Source organism: Phaethon lepturus, unplaced genomic scaffold (genome assembly GCF_000687285.1).
Source record: "Phaethon lepturus isolate BGI_N335 unplaced genomic scaffold, ASM68728v1 scaffold6340, whole genome shotgun sequence".
Taxonomy (NCBI): domain Eukaryota; kingdom Metazoa; phylum Chordata; class Aves; order Phaethontiformes; family Phaethontidae; genus Phaethon; species Phaethon lepturus.
In genome coordinates, this window is record NW_010514584.1 from 11003 (window position 1) to 29137 (window position 18135).

The 18135-nt window shown below is 38.5% G+C and overlaps 1 protein-coding gene across 1 annotated transcript in view; it reads right to left on the reverse strand.

The window, feature by feature from the left end:
• MBD5 (methyl-CpG binding domain protein 5) overlaps positions 1 to 18135 on the reverse strand; it is a 46273-nt gene that overhangs the window by 1279 nt on the left and 26859 nt on the right. Inside the window, exons 5-9 of the mRNA XM_010293406.1 lie at positions 18127 to 18135; positions 15547 to 15758; positions 12597 to 13805; positions 7242 to 7315; positions 1681 to 1756 (exon numbers count right to left, since the gene is read on the reverse strand). The exon at positions 18127 to 18135 is cut by the window's right edge and continues 345 nt beyond it. Of these exons, the coding sequence (XP_010291708.1) occupies positions 1681 to 1756; positions 7242 to 7315; positions 12597 to 13805; positions 15547 to 15758; positions 18127 to 18135 (1580 nt within the window). The remainder of the gene's footprint in view (positions 1 to 1680; positions 1757 to 7241; positions 7316 to 12596; positions 13806 to 15546; positions 15759 to 18126) is intronic.

The window sequence follows — 18135 nt, forward strand, 5'->3', positions numbered from 1 at the left end:
CTCCGGGGAGAGCAGCCGGCTGCCTCCGAGCAGCAGCCAGGCAACTGCAACAAATCCTTCAGCGACGTGCGAAATTATTTCCTTGGGTCCTTCCCGAATTCCTTCAGACCGCTAACATTTACTGCGGATTTACTGGCTCTCACCAGCAGAAATAATTCTCTGAGCTAATTATCTTGTTTGCACATGCTTTTCATTTAACATGTAACTGATGTCTGAACAGTAGTAGCTGAAAAAAAATGCAAGTCACTGAAGAGAGAACTCTTGATTCCCTGTGAGTGTTTCCAGGAATCATGATCTTCATGGAAACAAACCCTGATCACAAATTTTGTGACCAGATCATTAGAAGATAAATCAAGACTAGGAAATGACACGCAGGCTGGGGCATCAGCTTGTCTGTGTTACGGAACAACCAGATCAGCAAATCCAAATCACAGCAGCTTCCCTTGAGCCAGTTGGCATCACGGTTCAAATGCACACAGTATACAGTTTTTAGTATTACTGGAGTTATAAATGAAGAAAAGGTATCAGCAGAACGGCCCAGCCCAAACATCTCAGTGGTGCTGTAACCGACACAGAGGATGTGTGTGCCAAACACATATTCCGTATTTATTCGTAACAGACCCACAATCGGATCCTGCTTTCCTTTTTTTTTCCAGAGACGAGGAAAACACACATCATTTTAAATCAAAACTCAATCTCCTTTTATAAAATTCAGAAGCTTAAATGAAAGATTTGATTTTGCAATAACTTGCAGCAGCCATTAAAAGCTCCTGAATAACTTGTTTAATATTTCTTGGTGGTTCTGAAATCAGCTCTGAGCCTGCAGTTCTGTATACATTTCCTTTTATATACTCCAGAAGCTCCTCTGAAGTTTTACTGCTACTTCTAAATATGCACATGTACACGCATTTCAGCGCTGAATATCACGAAAAAGACTTTTCTTCTGTATTCAAATGTTTTATAATTAATAATTTGAATAATTACTGATGATAAGACATGGGAGGTTATATGTGCTGTGATTCGCATTCTGCATTCCTAAGTGTGCTCCAATGAAACTACAGCCACGTTTTAAATAAGAAGATGAATACATTATATAAACCAAATTTTATATTAGAAAGATCCTGGGCTAACACCATAACAGTGTAATTATTTTAGAAAGAACACTGTTAGATTGGGTATTAGGAATACTCTTTTTTTTTTAACTTACCTTTTGCAACAGTATCTTTCATTTGACATAAGGAAAACTTTATTGAAGAAGTTTTACATTCAAAAGAATGACGCTTTTAAATGTGGTTTCAATATCTTGCTACTCAAACCGGAAAACAAACGAGCCCGATTTTGTCAGAGAAAACCCACAGAATCTGAGTGGGACTGGAAGTGATCCAAAAATTATCAGGCTGCATGTGTAAAAGTATGTCCAGGAATCTCTCTTTATAAAAAAATAATATAATTGGCAATGCAACTAAAATTCTACAACTTTTCACATTTTTCAGAATGATGTGACATTTGCAAACAGTGTTTAAAGCAGGAGAAAAATTGAAAATTCCGCAGTATTTAAGAAAACAGAAACAAAATTTATATTAGAAAGCAACCCAAACCAACACTCCCAGTCTTCACTTGACATACATGCAGAAACATAGGAAAAGGAGAATATTATTGCGAACGTGAAAATTAACTTACATTCCCAGACATTTTGTCTAGTTCACTCATGGCCTCGTGTATAGCAGCTTCTAAATGGTTATTTAGCTTTCCACTTCTAGGAAGAAAAAAATTAATGGCATCAGTAAGTCTTAGTAACAGAAAAAACCTTAAAAAAAATTAATAATGAACATGTTAACTCATTGGACATATTCTACTGACTGTAGAGCTTCTCAGGTTGTTAGAGCACAAAGAGCAAGATCAGACCTATATGCAATACTATGCAAACTAAAGGCTGGTGCTGTAATTACAGAAAAAAAATGAAAGGCAGCACTTTGGTGGGCTGTACGGTTAGTTACAATATCCACAAGACAGATGACATCCATGAATAACAAGCAAGAGCACTTCACGGTAACACAGCATTTCGTGCAGCATAGCATTTTGTGCAATCTTTTTTCAAATCGTTAGCAGTTAAATATTCCTTCTACCTTCAAATAGCCAGAGGAAAAAAGTCATACTAATCCTCTAAAATGTTGCTAGTTTTACCCTGGAATGACGGCCCACCAAGGGCTATGGCAAAGGTAGGGTGAAGACTTTCTTCTTCCAAACCAAAAGTTACCCCAAGTCATTGGGCAGCCCCGTACACATCTAATTTTACAGTGACATTTTTGATTTCTGTATATTTCTTCTTTAAAGAAGTTCCCCACTTGAACACCATGCTCTGCGTGACGGGTCGTACTTCTGTGGTTCCGTGTTCGCACCTCAAGAGTTTCAAGCGAGCAAGTCGTACTTGAGCGCAAGTTACTACTGTATGTCGACGGCTTGTTGAGGGTCTGTACTTAAAGCGGGGGTATATATATCTATATATTTAGGTAGGCTGGTTCATTCATGACTCCAACTGAACAGGTACATTTAGAAGAGTAATGAACCTGAAGACAAATGGCTGAATATGAGATCAGAGAGAGATCACCCTGGAGATGAGAGGCAGCGTTATGAGCATCCATCACAATATCCCCAGGAAGTAAGAAAGTACTGTTATCCCCGCTCTGGAGATGGAGCAGTGAGGGGGGAGGAAGAGAGCTGTCTGCTTCATGAGGGACGATTACGGCAGAGACAAGTTACAGAGCACCTCATCCCAAGCTGGCAGGGGTGGTGGGGTTGCTAGGACCATCCCTCACAGAAGGAGACACTTTCTAAAAAAACCCTTCCCTTTTAAGAAAGCAAGCAAGCTCATCATGTCAGCTGGGACGTTCTTCCCTGGGACTTAAAAGATTTATAGCAACTAAAAGCATTGGCAAAAGGTTGACAAGGAAGTAGCACAGATGGACCATATGACCAGCGTTGCTGGTCATTCCATCCCTCTAGCTCAGCAAAATCATTTTCATACCCATCAGTACAGCAGGGAGAGCGAAGATAGGAGATCAGAGGGTCTGTAACTCATTATTCTAATCAGATCTTCCCTACCACCATTGTGCATCGGTCATCTGAGCTATACCAGGGCATGAATTGCACAAAAAATTAAAAAAGCTAGAAACCTTACTGACCTGATTGCACAAAAGTAAAGTATAATAGGACCTCATGAATAGGACACATGAAGTTTAATTAAGGCTTTGAATGAATTAGTTAAAACAGTGGTAAAGGAGTTTTGTGCAACTTCAAAATTATGTATCCTGATGTGGTTTAAATCAACCAAAGAAATGGGAGGATAAACTGAAAAAAATATTAGCATACGAAGCCTGACACATGCACCTGGGTTTTTGAACTGCTTGAGCTAGACTGCTTGCAAAAACAAATTTAAGTGATGCACCTTGGGCAAGTGAAGGCACCCTTAGATATTATAAATGACAAACAGAATATTGTTCAGTGGCAACATAACTTCCTATAAAGGTAATATGACTCTATTTATAATGCAGGTATCTTAATAACTGAGAACATTGCTGACTTGCACGTCACCTAGAAGCAGATTTCAGATGTCAAGTTACCTATAGGCGATGTAAAGTTATTTAATCAACATTATGCTCTATCAGCAACCCACCCTTATTACAGTATCTACGAAATTATTGCTCTTAGTCAAAACAAGCATTTGAAAGTATTTAAAATACAAATGATCATTTGAATTGTAGTCTTAAGAGATGGTTGTTATGTTCATTTTACTGTGAAGATGATGATCTGCCCCTGAGCAAATCAAAGCTTCAGAAGTGCCCATCACCGAAATATCCATCCACTGCCGACAAAACTCTGCAGCTAAAAATCTGAGAATTTGAGATCTGATAAACATATGCATCAGGTCTCTAGTGATGCAAATCAACCTGTAGACATGACAATTTTTGTCAAATTACATTTAAAAGATTCTAGCAACAGTTTGATCCCCTCATTAAAAAGCAGCACATCATCTCTCGGAAAACCTTTCATGGCCAACAGCTTTGGAGAAGCATTTAAATTCCTTCCCTCGGGAAGGGAGGATAACCTTTTTGTCAGAAGCGTTCTTTTAATGCTCCTCCTCCCTCCTTAAAATTTTACCAAATTGTATCACCAAAATGTCTGAGCATGTTTTGCGTTGAAGTTCCCTGCTATAGTGGACATATTCCAGTTTTCACCTGCGATAGCTGCCGCTTGTAGCGGTAATAGGGATGTCTGAGTGCACCCACCTGGCTTGCCTCTAACAGTACGGGGCAAGCGGCTACTAGACTCGCACCTAGAGAAGACAAAGAGCCTGAGACTGTGTGAGGATGGAGACTGATTGGAGCTGGAAGGTGGAAGGGTGGTGGGAGAGATGCATTAGTTCTTCCCTTAGTGGAGTCCTGAACACGGCACCTAGCCACTTGGACATCAGAGACGTAACTGTTCAACTCTAAGAAGCTGCTGCTCAAACTTCATTTCAAAATAACTCAGTATGGATGGTAGAGATGGTAATGGTAGGGACGGTAAACGGCACATTCCCGACAAAAGAGAAGCCTGACGTGGGAAACACAACACAGTGGAACAAGAAACCACATGAGGAGACAACACTGGTATTGGGTGATGACCCTTGGAAGATGCTTTGTATGCGGTGGGACAGCAGAACGCTAGTGAACAGAGGAATACAGATAACTACAAAGCTTGGGAAGAACAAAGATTGGATCAGACAAGGCTTTGATAAGGGAAGACTGGGCCTCCAGCAGATAGTCTTCTGGAGACTACAGCCGGGGAGGTGAGGAAGCTGCTACGTCATGACTTGCTGGAAACTAGAAGTTGACATGGCTCAAATAAGAATGGAACAGCTGAGCTGAGATGGAACTGAGAAAGGCTGGGATGCTCAACGGTTTGTACTACAGTGCATCTTCCTACAAGGCCCGGAATAAATATGGTGGTTTAGGAGTCACACCATGCCTCTGAGATAGGTGTGACCAAGCAAACCGCTTTTTTGCTACAGAAAATATTATTAGTTGAAGTTACAAAGCTATGTGCAGCAGAGCTAACACATCTGACGATGCTGATGAAATGTGCTACAATGACATTTTTTCCCGCTGTCTTGTTCAGTTTCTTAGGTTTCTAAACACATAACACATTTCCATTTTAAAAGCTAATACTAAGATTTACAATTGTAAGATTTACAATTCACAAATACTGGATTTAAGGTGTAACTTGAATTGCACCCTACTACATCCCTATTATAATACATTTTTTAGCTTTGCAGACATTTTTCATCTTTAATTTAGTTTCAGTAATTTTATATTTATATATAATATCAATATATATCATTGGAGATTGAGTCAAGACTGCACAGTGAAGGAAAAAATTGGAAAACATACTAGAGCTGAAACAAGAACTGTAGAAACATGAAGAATAATTTATGGAGTTAAGGTGTCTGAATGTCCTTTTGAGGACCTGGATGCTAACTCCACTCTGCTAAACACACTGGACCTATGTGATGTTAGTCCGTGTTCTTTCAACACAAATTTATCCTGGGTTCCTTCACCTATGTCTTCTTTACTATAGAAGTGTTCAACTTGATACCAGTATGTGATATGCGTAAGTGCTGAGTAGTTACACAGGTAGGAAATAGAAATAGGATTATTCTACATGCAGCAATTATATAGCAAATAAAAAATCTGGACCTGTGTATAACAAGATACTACAGAGACATATACCAGAAAGAAGACCATAAAGAGATGAATAACACTTTCATATAAATTTACAACAGTAAACATGAAAAAGAGGAAGGGTCCATGAAGAAATACCAAAAGATTTGAACTATGAAATAAGTACAAACAGAAATATGTAGAAAAAACCTGTAAGGGCTGTAAAGCAACCCGATGAAAAGGGCAACCATGTGCCCCAGACTGGCTGGGAAATTTGATACCTCCTGTTTCCTTCTGGGCAAGCAATGGGGCAGAACCAGACAACTGGTGGCCACAAAAAGGGCCACTGCATTCAGTGGAACTGCAGACAATCCCTGCAGTCTGCTAAATACACAAATGCAAATCAGAAGATGGGAGCTTTTCTTAAAATTCTACTGTTTATTTCAACTTTAACACCTCTTTAAATTTGCTCCTGGTGTCACCTTACTTGAGTCACATATTTCGCTTCAGGGACATGAGCAAATAACTGGGGAGTTGCCAAAACCCCTTCTGTGTTCTCACCACACACCCTTAAACTCCAGTAAGATATTTTGAGGATGATCTTGGAAAAAACAACCACTGACATTGTCTCACTGGCATAAAAAAAATTTCTCTTAAGCACCGCGTGACATATAAATAGAAGAAAAGCTTACACCTTAAAAGGAGCTGAAGACAAATAATTATTTAATTCCTTCAAGCCTACGTGTATTGTGCTGAAGACAAGGATTGCAAGCTGACTTTAAATTCTCACACAGATTCAAGGTAATATATTTTCACTGCAACAGTAAATAAGCAACAGCATCCTAGAACAAATCCAATCATAGTACAATTTCTGCTCTTCTACCTTTTTATAGCCGTCCAGATTTTTTTTTCTTCTAAGTCAACCATTTTCCTCTTTCTGCCTATGCTGATGCTTCATGTCCTAGTACATATGTTTCATGGTCTTTCTATCCTTGTATATTTGTAAATAAAAGCTAAAAGGCAAGATAAAATCAAACAGCTCACACGTGTCTGACACGGAGCATACGGAAAGCTCTGCACTGCGCCCCTTGCCTGGTTAAATACAGCCAGACCTCACAAATTCTGAAACGCTTCTCAGCAATGGGAAATAAACTGAATTTATCTGAATAAACCTGTGCCCTACCCGCAGCGGCAGCTGCCAGAGGGAGAGGGAAGAGATAAGAAGGACAGATCTTGTTAAAAAGCGTATTTGGTCAGAACAGTTTTGATGTAGTAACTTTTATTTTTGCTGTAAATTAGAAATCCTACATATGAAAGCTCAAACAAGTAGGCTGACATTTTACAAAGGCTACTGTAAATATCAGAAGATGCAATAAAAACGCAGGTATCAAACATCTCGGATGATTATCATAACCAACACAAGGAATTCAGAAAATTAACTCTTCACTTTGGCCGATCTGCTAAGCTCCCCAAAATGAGTCTCAGGAAGCAAAAGAATTTAATTATTCCATTTCACTAGTACATAAATGAGCATTTACTTACTTTCTGTTCCTTTTTCTGGCTCGGTTGTAGGCTTCTAGACCTTCTGTTAGTGTCTTCAACTTCTCTGGCTCCACCTGAGTGAAGGTATGAACACCAAACCACATTACCCAGACCTGCAATTATTAAACATCGCTTTTACTTTACTGCTAGACATGCATTATTACGGAGCCTAATTTTCACCGCATCCGTAAGACCGGTGTCTTCCCAGCAAAGAATAAATGAATGTCTGGCTTCTATACACCCCCTCATACATATATGTATATATTACAATTTCTCTAGATGTCCACACCACGAGCAATAGAAATACAAAAACCAAACCCACAACGCTTAGGAAAACAAAACTAAGAAGGAAAAGAATATTTTAAAAACCTTGTTTGTCTTTATATTACCACTATGAACATTGTTGTTAAAGCCTCCTGTTCTGTACTCACATTTTACGAATGTATTTTACACCTTTGAGACCAGCTGGAAGAGTCTTAACTTTAAGTTAACTTAACTTAACTTAACTCGCTTTAGCCAACCTATTTATCGGTGCTGAGAAACTTTTTTTACTTAAGCACATACGTCAGCGATCTGCTGAGTCGGGACTGAATCTGAGCACGTGCGCAAGAGGGCTGCTGAGCTGGTATTTACTGTAACTGGAAATTTAAGTTCTCCTGAAATCAGCCAGAATTATAATCTTTTAAGCAATCTGTATAGAAACCACTGCGGATAATCACTGGCACCACTGCGCAGGTCCCAGTTAGTACTAGTATAAACAGTACAAACACGAAAGAAAATTAATTATATCATCTGTATCATTTTATCATTTGCATTCTCAAAACATTAGTCCGCTTAACTGTGCATATTATTTTGATTTGGCTCAGTCATTTCTGCTTGTAAAAACAAAAAAAGGCATTTAAACACAATAATTTAAAGAAAATGAATGGATAAATCCCTTTTTGTCAGTATTGCTACATTTTGCTTGACTTATTTTTTAATCTTTGCATAACTTAACAAGAACTTTATACAGCATGTTTCATTAAAAAGTACAGCTTGCATTCTGACACAAGGAAAATTAATTCTATAAATACAAATTTATTAAACATCCCTATATACAATCCCAAAAAGAAATTAAAATGCAAATTCCCTCTCAACCCAGCCTTTCAATTACTAAATAATTTATATCCACAATGCAACTGAATTTTAGACGTGACAATGTGAAGTTAATGAGTGAGCAAGTTGTCAAAATCTCTAGAAATAAGGCCCAATATAATACATGTTTAGACCAAATTTCACATGTCTTGAATTTATGCATCTGATAATGAAATTGGGGAATACTGCCATTTCGGGAACTGACAAGACAAGAGTCATTATTGGTGGAATCTGCAGGGGAGGCAAGATTTTCATGAAACAGATTCAATTATGCCACAGATTGTAGCGCTTAAAACTTAAAACTCTGCTTACTTTTAACATAAGACGACAAATACTTCAAATAATTCCTCCCCTCATCAGACTTTGGAAAGATACAAACACATACATGAGAAATAATATCCATTTCAAACCTGCGGAGCTTTTCTAAGGGTAAACACGAGAAGAACGGGCACACAAGACTCAAGAACGAGCACACCGGCTTCGCAAGCTTATACGTTACATCTCCTACATTAAAATGGTATTATTGGAGGCAATGTTATTCTGTCTGCAAGACACTATAGCTCAAGCCTTCATTTATAGAATGTTTGAAAAACAGCTAAAGAAGAAACTTAAATTTTTCATACTGAACAGAATTAAAGGGCAATAATATAATCACCTTGATCCTTTACCTTGGACGCTTTACTATGTGACAGATTTCTCATGAATGCTAAATTGTACATTATCCATATCTATGATATATATGTGTATATAAGGAACAAACTCTGCACAGGGTTGTATATGTCTGCCATTAGATATATAGGAAAATTCAATGGTAAATAGGAATCCATAAATTCATGTCAATTTTCATGAAGAGCCAATATCGCGTTTGGGTCACAAGGGACTTAAGTAACAAAAAGAAATCAGTATCTTCATTATTGGTATTTTGTGATGGTAGAACAGTGAAGAACCTGCTAGCACTTTTTTGAAGAAGTAGTATCGAAGTGCTAACATGATACGGTATTGGAAGCAACTATAACAGATATATTTGAATTAATAATATCATATGCCTTCATATACAACAAACCGTTACAACACTACATAATACATACAAATGGCATTTTCAGGACACTGATACATCACACCTATTATTATCTGCAGAACTATAAAAGCTGTTTAAAAAACCCCTACTTTCACTGATGGAAAGTCCTACTAAGAACAATACTTGCACTTCCAACAGGCAACTACTGCTCACACAAACCCTTTGACTTTCACATTGTTGCTCTCAAAGCCTCGTTCTTGTTTAGGTGATTTGAGTTGGATTATAATCAAATTAATTACTTAATGAAATACACATCCTCTGTTTTAGGATGCGTGTAGCTTCGGGCTTGCTTCTTTGCTTTTCAGGAACCTCTGCTGCTACTGCTGCACTTCCCTTGGGTTCCTCTCTAATTTTCAAATAGCCAAAAAGCAAGTGTTCATTAGGAAACACAGGTGCAACATTCCTCCCTTCTCCTGCTAGGAAACACCATTCTAGCTGCTCTTCAAACAGAAGCATTATTACATTTAATACCCGAAGCCTTTTAAATGGAAACAAAAATCTAATTATGTATGATACAAAGAACAGAGAATATACAAAGTACCATGAAACCCCAACAGCATAAAAAACCTAATGTTACAATAGAGGAGGTTAACATTTGATTATACAAATACTTTAAATGATGTTTTAAGAAAGTTCTGCAGAAAATACAATTTTCAGAACTGCTACTAGTGATTCCCACCATGAATTGTAACCTTTCAGGTTTTTCTGAAGCACAGAATTTCTGGAGACTATTTGATTTTTAAAGTTATTTCTTTTTGTTTTCAAGAAGGTTTTTTTTGGTTTGGTGCGGGGTTTTTTAATCTTTTTTTTTTTTTTTTTTGTCTTCAGACCAGGCTGCCCAAACATCTGAAGAATGTAGCTGTACAACATGTTACAGGAGTGTTTGAACATGTGTACAGATTGCCACTGTGCACGGGAGTTCCTGTCTTTTTTCAACTAGAACCAGAACTATTATACAGCACACGCACATTTTCACCTCTTTCATATTCCCCTGTATCCCACCTTGCAACCCCAACTTCTGACCTCTGGAATGGTCATTCACTCCGTACTTCTTGTTGGAGAAAATTGGCCTTAATTTTAAATTTAAAAAAAAAAAAAAAAAGCATTATTATTGCATTAAAGGCCTTCTGATGTGAGAGGTGATCCATCGCGTGGGACTTCCTGATGAAGAACGTGAAATTGTCTCTCTTGCTGCCTCCACAAGTACCTCGGCAGTACTGCATGAGCAGCAATGTATGCATTTCCACAGTTTGCTTCCCTGTTGTTTGTGCTTCAGTATACAATAAAATCTGTGCCACTGAATATAATATTACACAATGCATATATAATGTACATAAGACACAAAATGAAGGAAGGCGGGCTTGTGCAAAAGGAACTGTACATTCTGGTATCCACAAACTGGGGAGCAAACGTATAAAATTGCTAAGGAATGCAAATGAAAAAAAATTTCACCTCTTTACAAAAGTTATAAAAAATAAGCTCTTCAAATATATCAAAACAGTCATAGACATATGGATACACAGTCATGGGAAGTTAATATATAAATGCATACGAGGAACAGTGTAATTGCTGTATTCGTAATTCATATGGGACAGTGACGTTGGACACCTCCTAATTTTTCCAGTTTTGCTTAATCTTTTACAGTTTCTGGTCTGTCTCACTTGCCTATACTTTATGAACTGACCTGTAGCTTGGGGATCTAACCTTTATAAAGAACGAGCTCTTCAGCATTCAAATATTGTTTGTTTTCTCTATAAAGATTTATAAAAATCAACAAATATGTTGATTTCTCTATAAAGTAAATGCTTTTGTTCAGCATACTCAGACGGGAGCTCTTTGAAACCTTTGTGACTAAGGAGACCAACAGGGAAGCCACCTGTAAAGAGAGACTGAAGTTCTCTTGAACTAGGGTTGAAGCTGTTCTGGCCAAGCATCACTCCAGTTATTTACAGCACCAGTTCATCAATGACCTGTTGGACTCTTTGGGGAAATTACAATTGCACATCAACCTCAGATAATGCTACGATTATGAACTGCGGTGAGACCAGCAGTGGTTACGCTATAGGTACCGCAGTTCCAGCTCAGGAAGTTCCTGAGCTATGCACTGGTGGGACTCAGAGGCTGTTGGTGAAGAAGCACTCCTCAACGTGTTCTTGTTCTCTCTCCCCTCTGGATAGCTGCTGCTGGCCAAATTTCGAGGAAAGGAATACTTTGGTCCAAGCCACTATCACTGTTCTTATGACTGTTGTCGTGCAACATACTAGGCAAAAAACGTACGGGGAAAAAAGACATAATTTTTAAGTGGTTTGATTGCTTTGTGTCAGAGGCAAAACATTGTTTCATCAGATCTTTCCCTTCTGCTTACATATTTTTAAAATTGGCATTTTATAAAGTGGCACTTAAAAATATTTATATATGGAAGACGTGAAATATTTTATAAAAACTACAAAAATATAATGTTTTACAAGTAGTGGAGACCAGAATATGAAATATTTATCATAATAAAGTAACCAGTAACTCCTTGATAACTGTGTTTTCTGTATATTCCCCAACAAGCATATGCTTCGTCAACAAAAGAAAATCGATTTTAGTATGAAAGAGCAAATTGGAATGCTTTCCTCACTATTAAAAGATGGTCAAAACCTCCTTTCCAGGTGAAAATGCGTGTGCATTTCCGCTTAAAGAATGTATGTGTCAAACAGCAAGCTTTTACTTATTACAGACTCCTCAACCCGATTAGATCCGTTTTCCTTTTTGCAGTGTTCAACACTTTCAGATATCTCCTTATCGGTTTCTTCAGACACAGCCAGAAGTTCAACTAAATACACAATTTAGTAAGTTAAGCAATCTTTCATTAACAACATTTTTTTGTGTCGCAAGTCTTTTGTGCACAAATTAGTAAGGCAGAATCAGGCCGACATATAATCTGTTCCGTGGCATTGGCAGAAGTTTCTCGTTAGATAACTATGGGAAAAATTCAGCTCTGCAAGCTATAGTTACAAAAAAAAGCAACTCGTACTACTAAAATAAGAGACAAAGAAAAAAATAAAGAATGGACCGAGATAGTTTTGATAAACATTTGTATGCGCATAGGTACATGTGTATATAGATAGATAGATATGTGCATATATATATAAATATACCTTCCCCTCCTCAGCGTTTTGTTGACATGAATTGTGAACTTCTTCCTCTCTTACTAGTTTCCCAGGCCATGAAGTCAGTCCTTTGATTTGGCCCCAGACCAAGTCGCCAACATTAAACGTCCTCGGCCTGTAATGTATCAGCTCATTTGAAGAAGGGGAGTCTGGGTTCCTTAGGTCATCTTCACTACTGATGCTTTTAGCATCTGAAGGGCTAGGCACACACCCATTAATGCTTTTGGCATTAAAATCTCCATTGTAATGGATATAGTCTTTAACTAACGAACTTTCCAAGCTATTTGAGGAACTTGGAGATTGCTCTTCCAGAACCAGGTCTTGTTTAGAAGTGTTCAGCAACTCCCCAAATCCTCTGTTCTGCTGAGGCCTATTTCCGTTTATGTGTGCACATCGTTCCACAGTGTTCTCCAGTCTTTCCTTAAAACTCATCATAGTTCTTTTGTAATTGTTATACCTGAAATTCTCCTCCAACATTTTATCACTTTGACAATTTCGCTGTGATAACAGTATCTGATGCTGCTCGCCTTGTAATAATGGCAGTGTGGAGATGTTATTGGGCCTTTCGTGACAAGGACTACTATGGATATGGGTAGAGTGGTCTAGAAACTCATCACATTTCCATCTATTTATCTCACCGACAGGACTTTGCTCCCCTTCCCACTGTTTTTTGGGTGTGTCACAACTTGTTGGTTTGTAATATTCATACCCATCCCCTTCACTTGAATTTTTACCGTGCTCTGAATTCTTCAGTATTCGTGTTCCTCTAGTGTTCCTTATCCTACCTTCATGATCAGAAACGGCAATGTTCCTTCCATGGATTACTGCACTGACAGCACTAGAAAGATTTAATGGGTCACCAATTGAGGCTGTGAAGGCACTCATGGCACTCAACGCTGGAATGGGACTCATTTGTGTTGTACTGCTAACAGCAGTGGTGATTACTACTTGCATTCCCTTGCTTGCAGCATCTACAACTGCTTTGTAGATAGCGTCCACCGATGTATCACCCTGAGCAGCGACGTTGAGGTTATCCTTTGCCTGTTGTCCAAGAGATGGTTCAGTTCTTTGCTGCAAATCACAAGATGTTTCTTGGAAAGGAGGAAGCATAGTGCTGGAGCTCTCGGGAACTGGTGCCATTCCCATTTGAGTGATCATCCTTTTGTTTAGGACAGCAGCGTCTTCCTGCATTCTCACCTGGAAAAAGCAGAGAAGAAGATGGAAACTGCTATTCTGCCTAAAGTTTTGTCTGTTATAATAGATAATATAATAGACAAACTTTGTTTTATTTTAATAAAAAAATCAGGATGGTGGCCAGGGTGACTACTTGTTACAGTGCATATTTTTGTTTTGGTGATACATTAGTTACTAAGTTTAATGCTGAACAAGCTAGACAGAAAACAAAAGCAACTTAATTTAGAGGAAAACAAAAACACTGGCTCTTAGACTTTGCCTCGTGGATCAAAACAGATGCTTTGCATGAAATGCTACAACCTACCATGCATCGCTGAGACTACATTATCATCTCTTTCAGGGATTTCCTCTGCTGATTGAAGTACAGTACCCTTCTTTTTATCTCTCAAGTCCTAACCAACTTCACCAAGGTCAGTATTTCTGTCCTCAACTATTCTCTTTCATTCCTTCCCAGACCCTAATTTTGGTTCTTTCTTCCCCACCAACCGTTATTCTGGGCTCCTTAGGTGCTCCTCATTCAATTTTGGGAATGTAGGCCGTCACTGTCCTTCTGGAGCTGGCTACCATTTCTATTTTTTCCCTTTTGGTTATGTGCTTCTCTCGTGGGATCTCTTTTTACTTCACTCCCTTGTAAACCTTGCCTGCATCCCTTTGCATTGCAGCTGTAATGTCAGGCGCTGCCACAGTAAACTGTAACCTTCAGATTAAAGTAACTGTGCTTTTTATATTTCTTGTCACATATGTAGGCAGTGAAGATGATGTCAATAATAGTGCTATAACAAAAAACTGTAAAAACCAAGGGGAAAATATTTCCAAAAGCTCCTTTAAATACGTACCATTACTATTTATGTAACTGAGCATCTGAAGCAAAAAATATTGAAATAAAGCTACCAAAATTCATAGAAAAACAAAGAGAAGTAATAGGCAGTTGGAGGACTGTGATTTTGCAATAGCAGTGAAACCTCTACACTGAGAAAATGACACGCCTTCTTTTTCCTTCTTAAAGGGTAAAAGCACTTTCTGGCACTATCTGCACGCTCCTGTCTTCACGCCTGGAGTTCTGCGGCAACCACAGTAATACTGAATAATAACAAACATGTATTTTAACTCTGGCTTTATTATCTGTCTTGGTTGCTAGCCTTCCTGTCAGTATGTTAGTTTGATAGTTCCATGTGCATTATGAGGAATTGTCTATTTAGGTGGATAGCAGAGAGGTATCATTTTTGCAGTTTGTCATTGTCTATTCATTCTCTGCTTTCTTCAGTTTATACAATCCACGTCACAGCTAGCTCTTCCCTTCAACTTCAGTGGGAATATAAGAGGACTGGTACACACGGTCACTTATAATCATTCGTTAAGTTTCTAATTACTGTAAAGTGGTACAATATTTATTTCTCACGTTAGAGTGGTCTAAATGGGAATTTATGATCATTTCTGTGGAATGGAAAATGGTTTTGCTAAAAATGTGTAGTAATTGTCAGAATACACATAGCACATTTTTTTCAATACCTGCAGCATAACTCTTTCCAAAGAAACTACACCCAATTTCTAAAGAAAAAAGTGTAAAATTTCACTAACAAATGTTACTGATTTGCAAAATCCAAAAATCTACTGGAAGAGGCAAGCAATTGTATGTATCCTATTGTCTTAATCAGCAAAAAACCCCCAAACAACTGCAGGGGATATGTTTTTACCAACGAGAGTTGCACATTTGTTTGAATATTGATTTAATTTTGCTTTCTACCTGGAAATTTTGGAACAGACATGCCATGGGGTTTGGGTTGTTAGCTGGGCCAGGAATTGGGGGCTGGCCTTGAAAGCCCTGCATGTTCTGATACCCCTGGAGAAGGTGCTGCTGCTGCTGATTTGAAGAAAACATCTGATTGTTGTTCAATAGCGACTGGAGATGACTCAGCTGATGGTTATTCAACGTAGTGTTTATAGATGACATGTCACCTGTAATTCAAACACAGGGAAACGTAAGTCAGTACAGTTTTCAACAGTCACGGAGGAATTTCCTTGACTCAAATTTTAACTGACTGCTAAGCAAATGTCTCTGTAAAACAACACTTTTCCCCTTCAACCTTCTATGGAACGGTCATCAAGGCATGTGTCTCCTACTCTTTATTCCTTTACTTCTTCCGTATTCCTTCTTTTGCATGTCACATCTATCTGGACTCTTTTCAAAGGTTTCTGATGTGACTGCCTTTGCCTTGGGAATGGTAGACAGCCGAGAACGGCAGAACGAGCTTCTGTGATACTCGGTGCCTTGGAATCTTACTCTTAGTTTCCAAAGAGTGACTGCTTCAAACAGTACTGGGGTGGTGAGGTGGAGGAGGAGTCGGGAGGGAGAGAGAGGTGAAGAGAAAATAATTTAATAAACCCAACAAAACTAGTCTTTCGTTAACTATGACAAAGTAACATGAGCTAACAGCAAATGAGCAAAGGCTCTTTGGCTCACAGACATGTGAGCCAACACTAAATTGTTTTTTTTTTTACATTCTAGAGAAACAACTGTATTAACATTTTGTACTACACAAAAATCTCACTTTACGTAAGAATTATAGTTCTAATAAAATAAATACACTGTTGAACCTGGCTTTATGAAATAACAAAGCTCAAAATTGTATTAATTTCCTAGGGCTTTTGTTTTTTTAACTAAAAACTCACGTTCTTCTTAAAATTGCCGTTTGCAGAATCATTGGTTAGTTGTATTTTACATGGAAAATGTAAAGTAGGGTTGAGTTCATGACAGCCAATTAGTAGGTAAGTATGAGGTATTGCATTAAAATGCTTATCAGCACTTTGCTGCTATCTAATTCCTCCTCCTAGTCTATTTATTAGATTATGCAGACCAAACAACAGAGGAGTACTAACTATATTACATATTCTTGGTAAAAATCATCAAAGAACCCAGGAGGAAAAACTTGTATTTAAGGGTTTTTTAATCACTTGTTTTGGGATGTAGGTGTTTGTCAAGTGAGATACCCTGGGTTTCTAAACTACAAGCTAAAGGAAAAAAAAAACCAAAACAGAGAAATGAGAAAATATAAATATACAATAAAGGGCTTGAAGGGCAACCTTCCTCTTTGAACTTGTGCAAGGACCTACTTCGAGTGCTTTATGGATTACTTTACGGGGAGTGTGCTTACGGTTTTGGCACTTTTGATTCATCTGGAAAAACGCACTTGGCCATTTTTCATCTACCGCACAGCTACTCGTCCTAACCCTGTGATGCCACATGCACTTGAAGTGAAAGACTGCATCCCAGAGATGCAGCTGTGCTTTTACTACTTGAAAAATGAAACAAGTCCAATTGCTTACAGACTTTTCAGGTGTATATAGTAGGTCTAGGTGGCATCAGAATTAAGAATGGTACATAAAATAATTTCCAAAACCAGTATCAAATGTTACTGAATTATAATAGGTTGTATTTTAAATTTCTTACAAAAACAGTTATATTTTTTCAATAGAAATAAACACGCTGTAACATACAAAAGCCTTACAAAAAAAGTATGATAAATTGGAGTCTTTAAAAATAGAAACTAGATTCCGAAATTCCCCCTCCCCAACCCTCTTCCTTTTTTTTTTCCTTTTATATCTGTGAAGAAATTGAACTTACCAAGCAGACCTGTCCCCAGTAGAGGGTTAAGTAGCTGTGGCACCACAGAGTTATTGTTGAGTTTAGCTGGACCAGATGTATTCCCAGCATTATTAGATATGTTCAGCAATGTTTCTGCCATTGACACCACTGCTGTCCCACCACCCAGGGTCGAGACAGACAGTGCTGCCACTGCTGATGATGTAGTGGTTGTGGTAGTGGTTGCTTGGGAGGAGGTGGCTATGGAAACCTCTGGATGATTAGCGGTGTTGCCCGATGCCGAGTTCAGGACACCTCCCACCAGCTGGGGATTCAAGGCCATTAATGCTGAGGCCCCAGAGACAGCTGGGAGGAGCAGGGGGTTAGAAGTAGTGTCAGTGCCTGAAAAGCTTGGTATAGGGTTGCCCAGGGGGTTGGTTAAAAGGGTCTCCACCCTGTTGCTTTCTGACTGATTGCTTGGCAAATGGTCAGGTGGGGCTGTCATCTGTGTTACTGAGGGTAAAGGGTTATTTTGCTGTTGCAACAGATCTGAGATGGTCAGATTGAAAGATGGTAGGGGAAGCATGGCAGCTGCTTGGGCTTGGTTCTGAAGGAGGGTTGCTAGAAGCTGAAAATGAACAGGTTGTAATACCTGCCCATCCACGTCACTGGAGAGAAAAGCTAAAGCAGCATTTACATTCGGGTTGAGAAAACCTAAAGGGTTGAGGTTGACCTCAGACTTGCCTTCTCCTG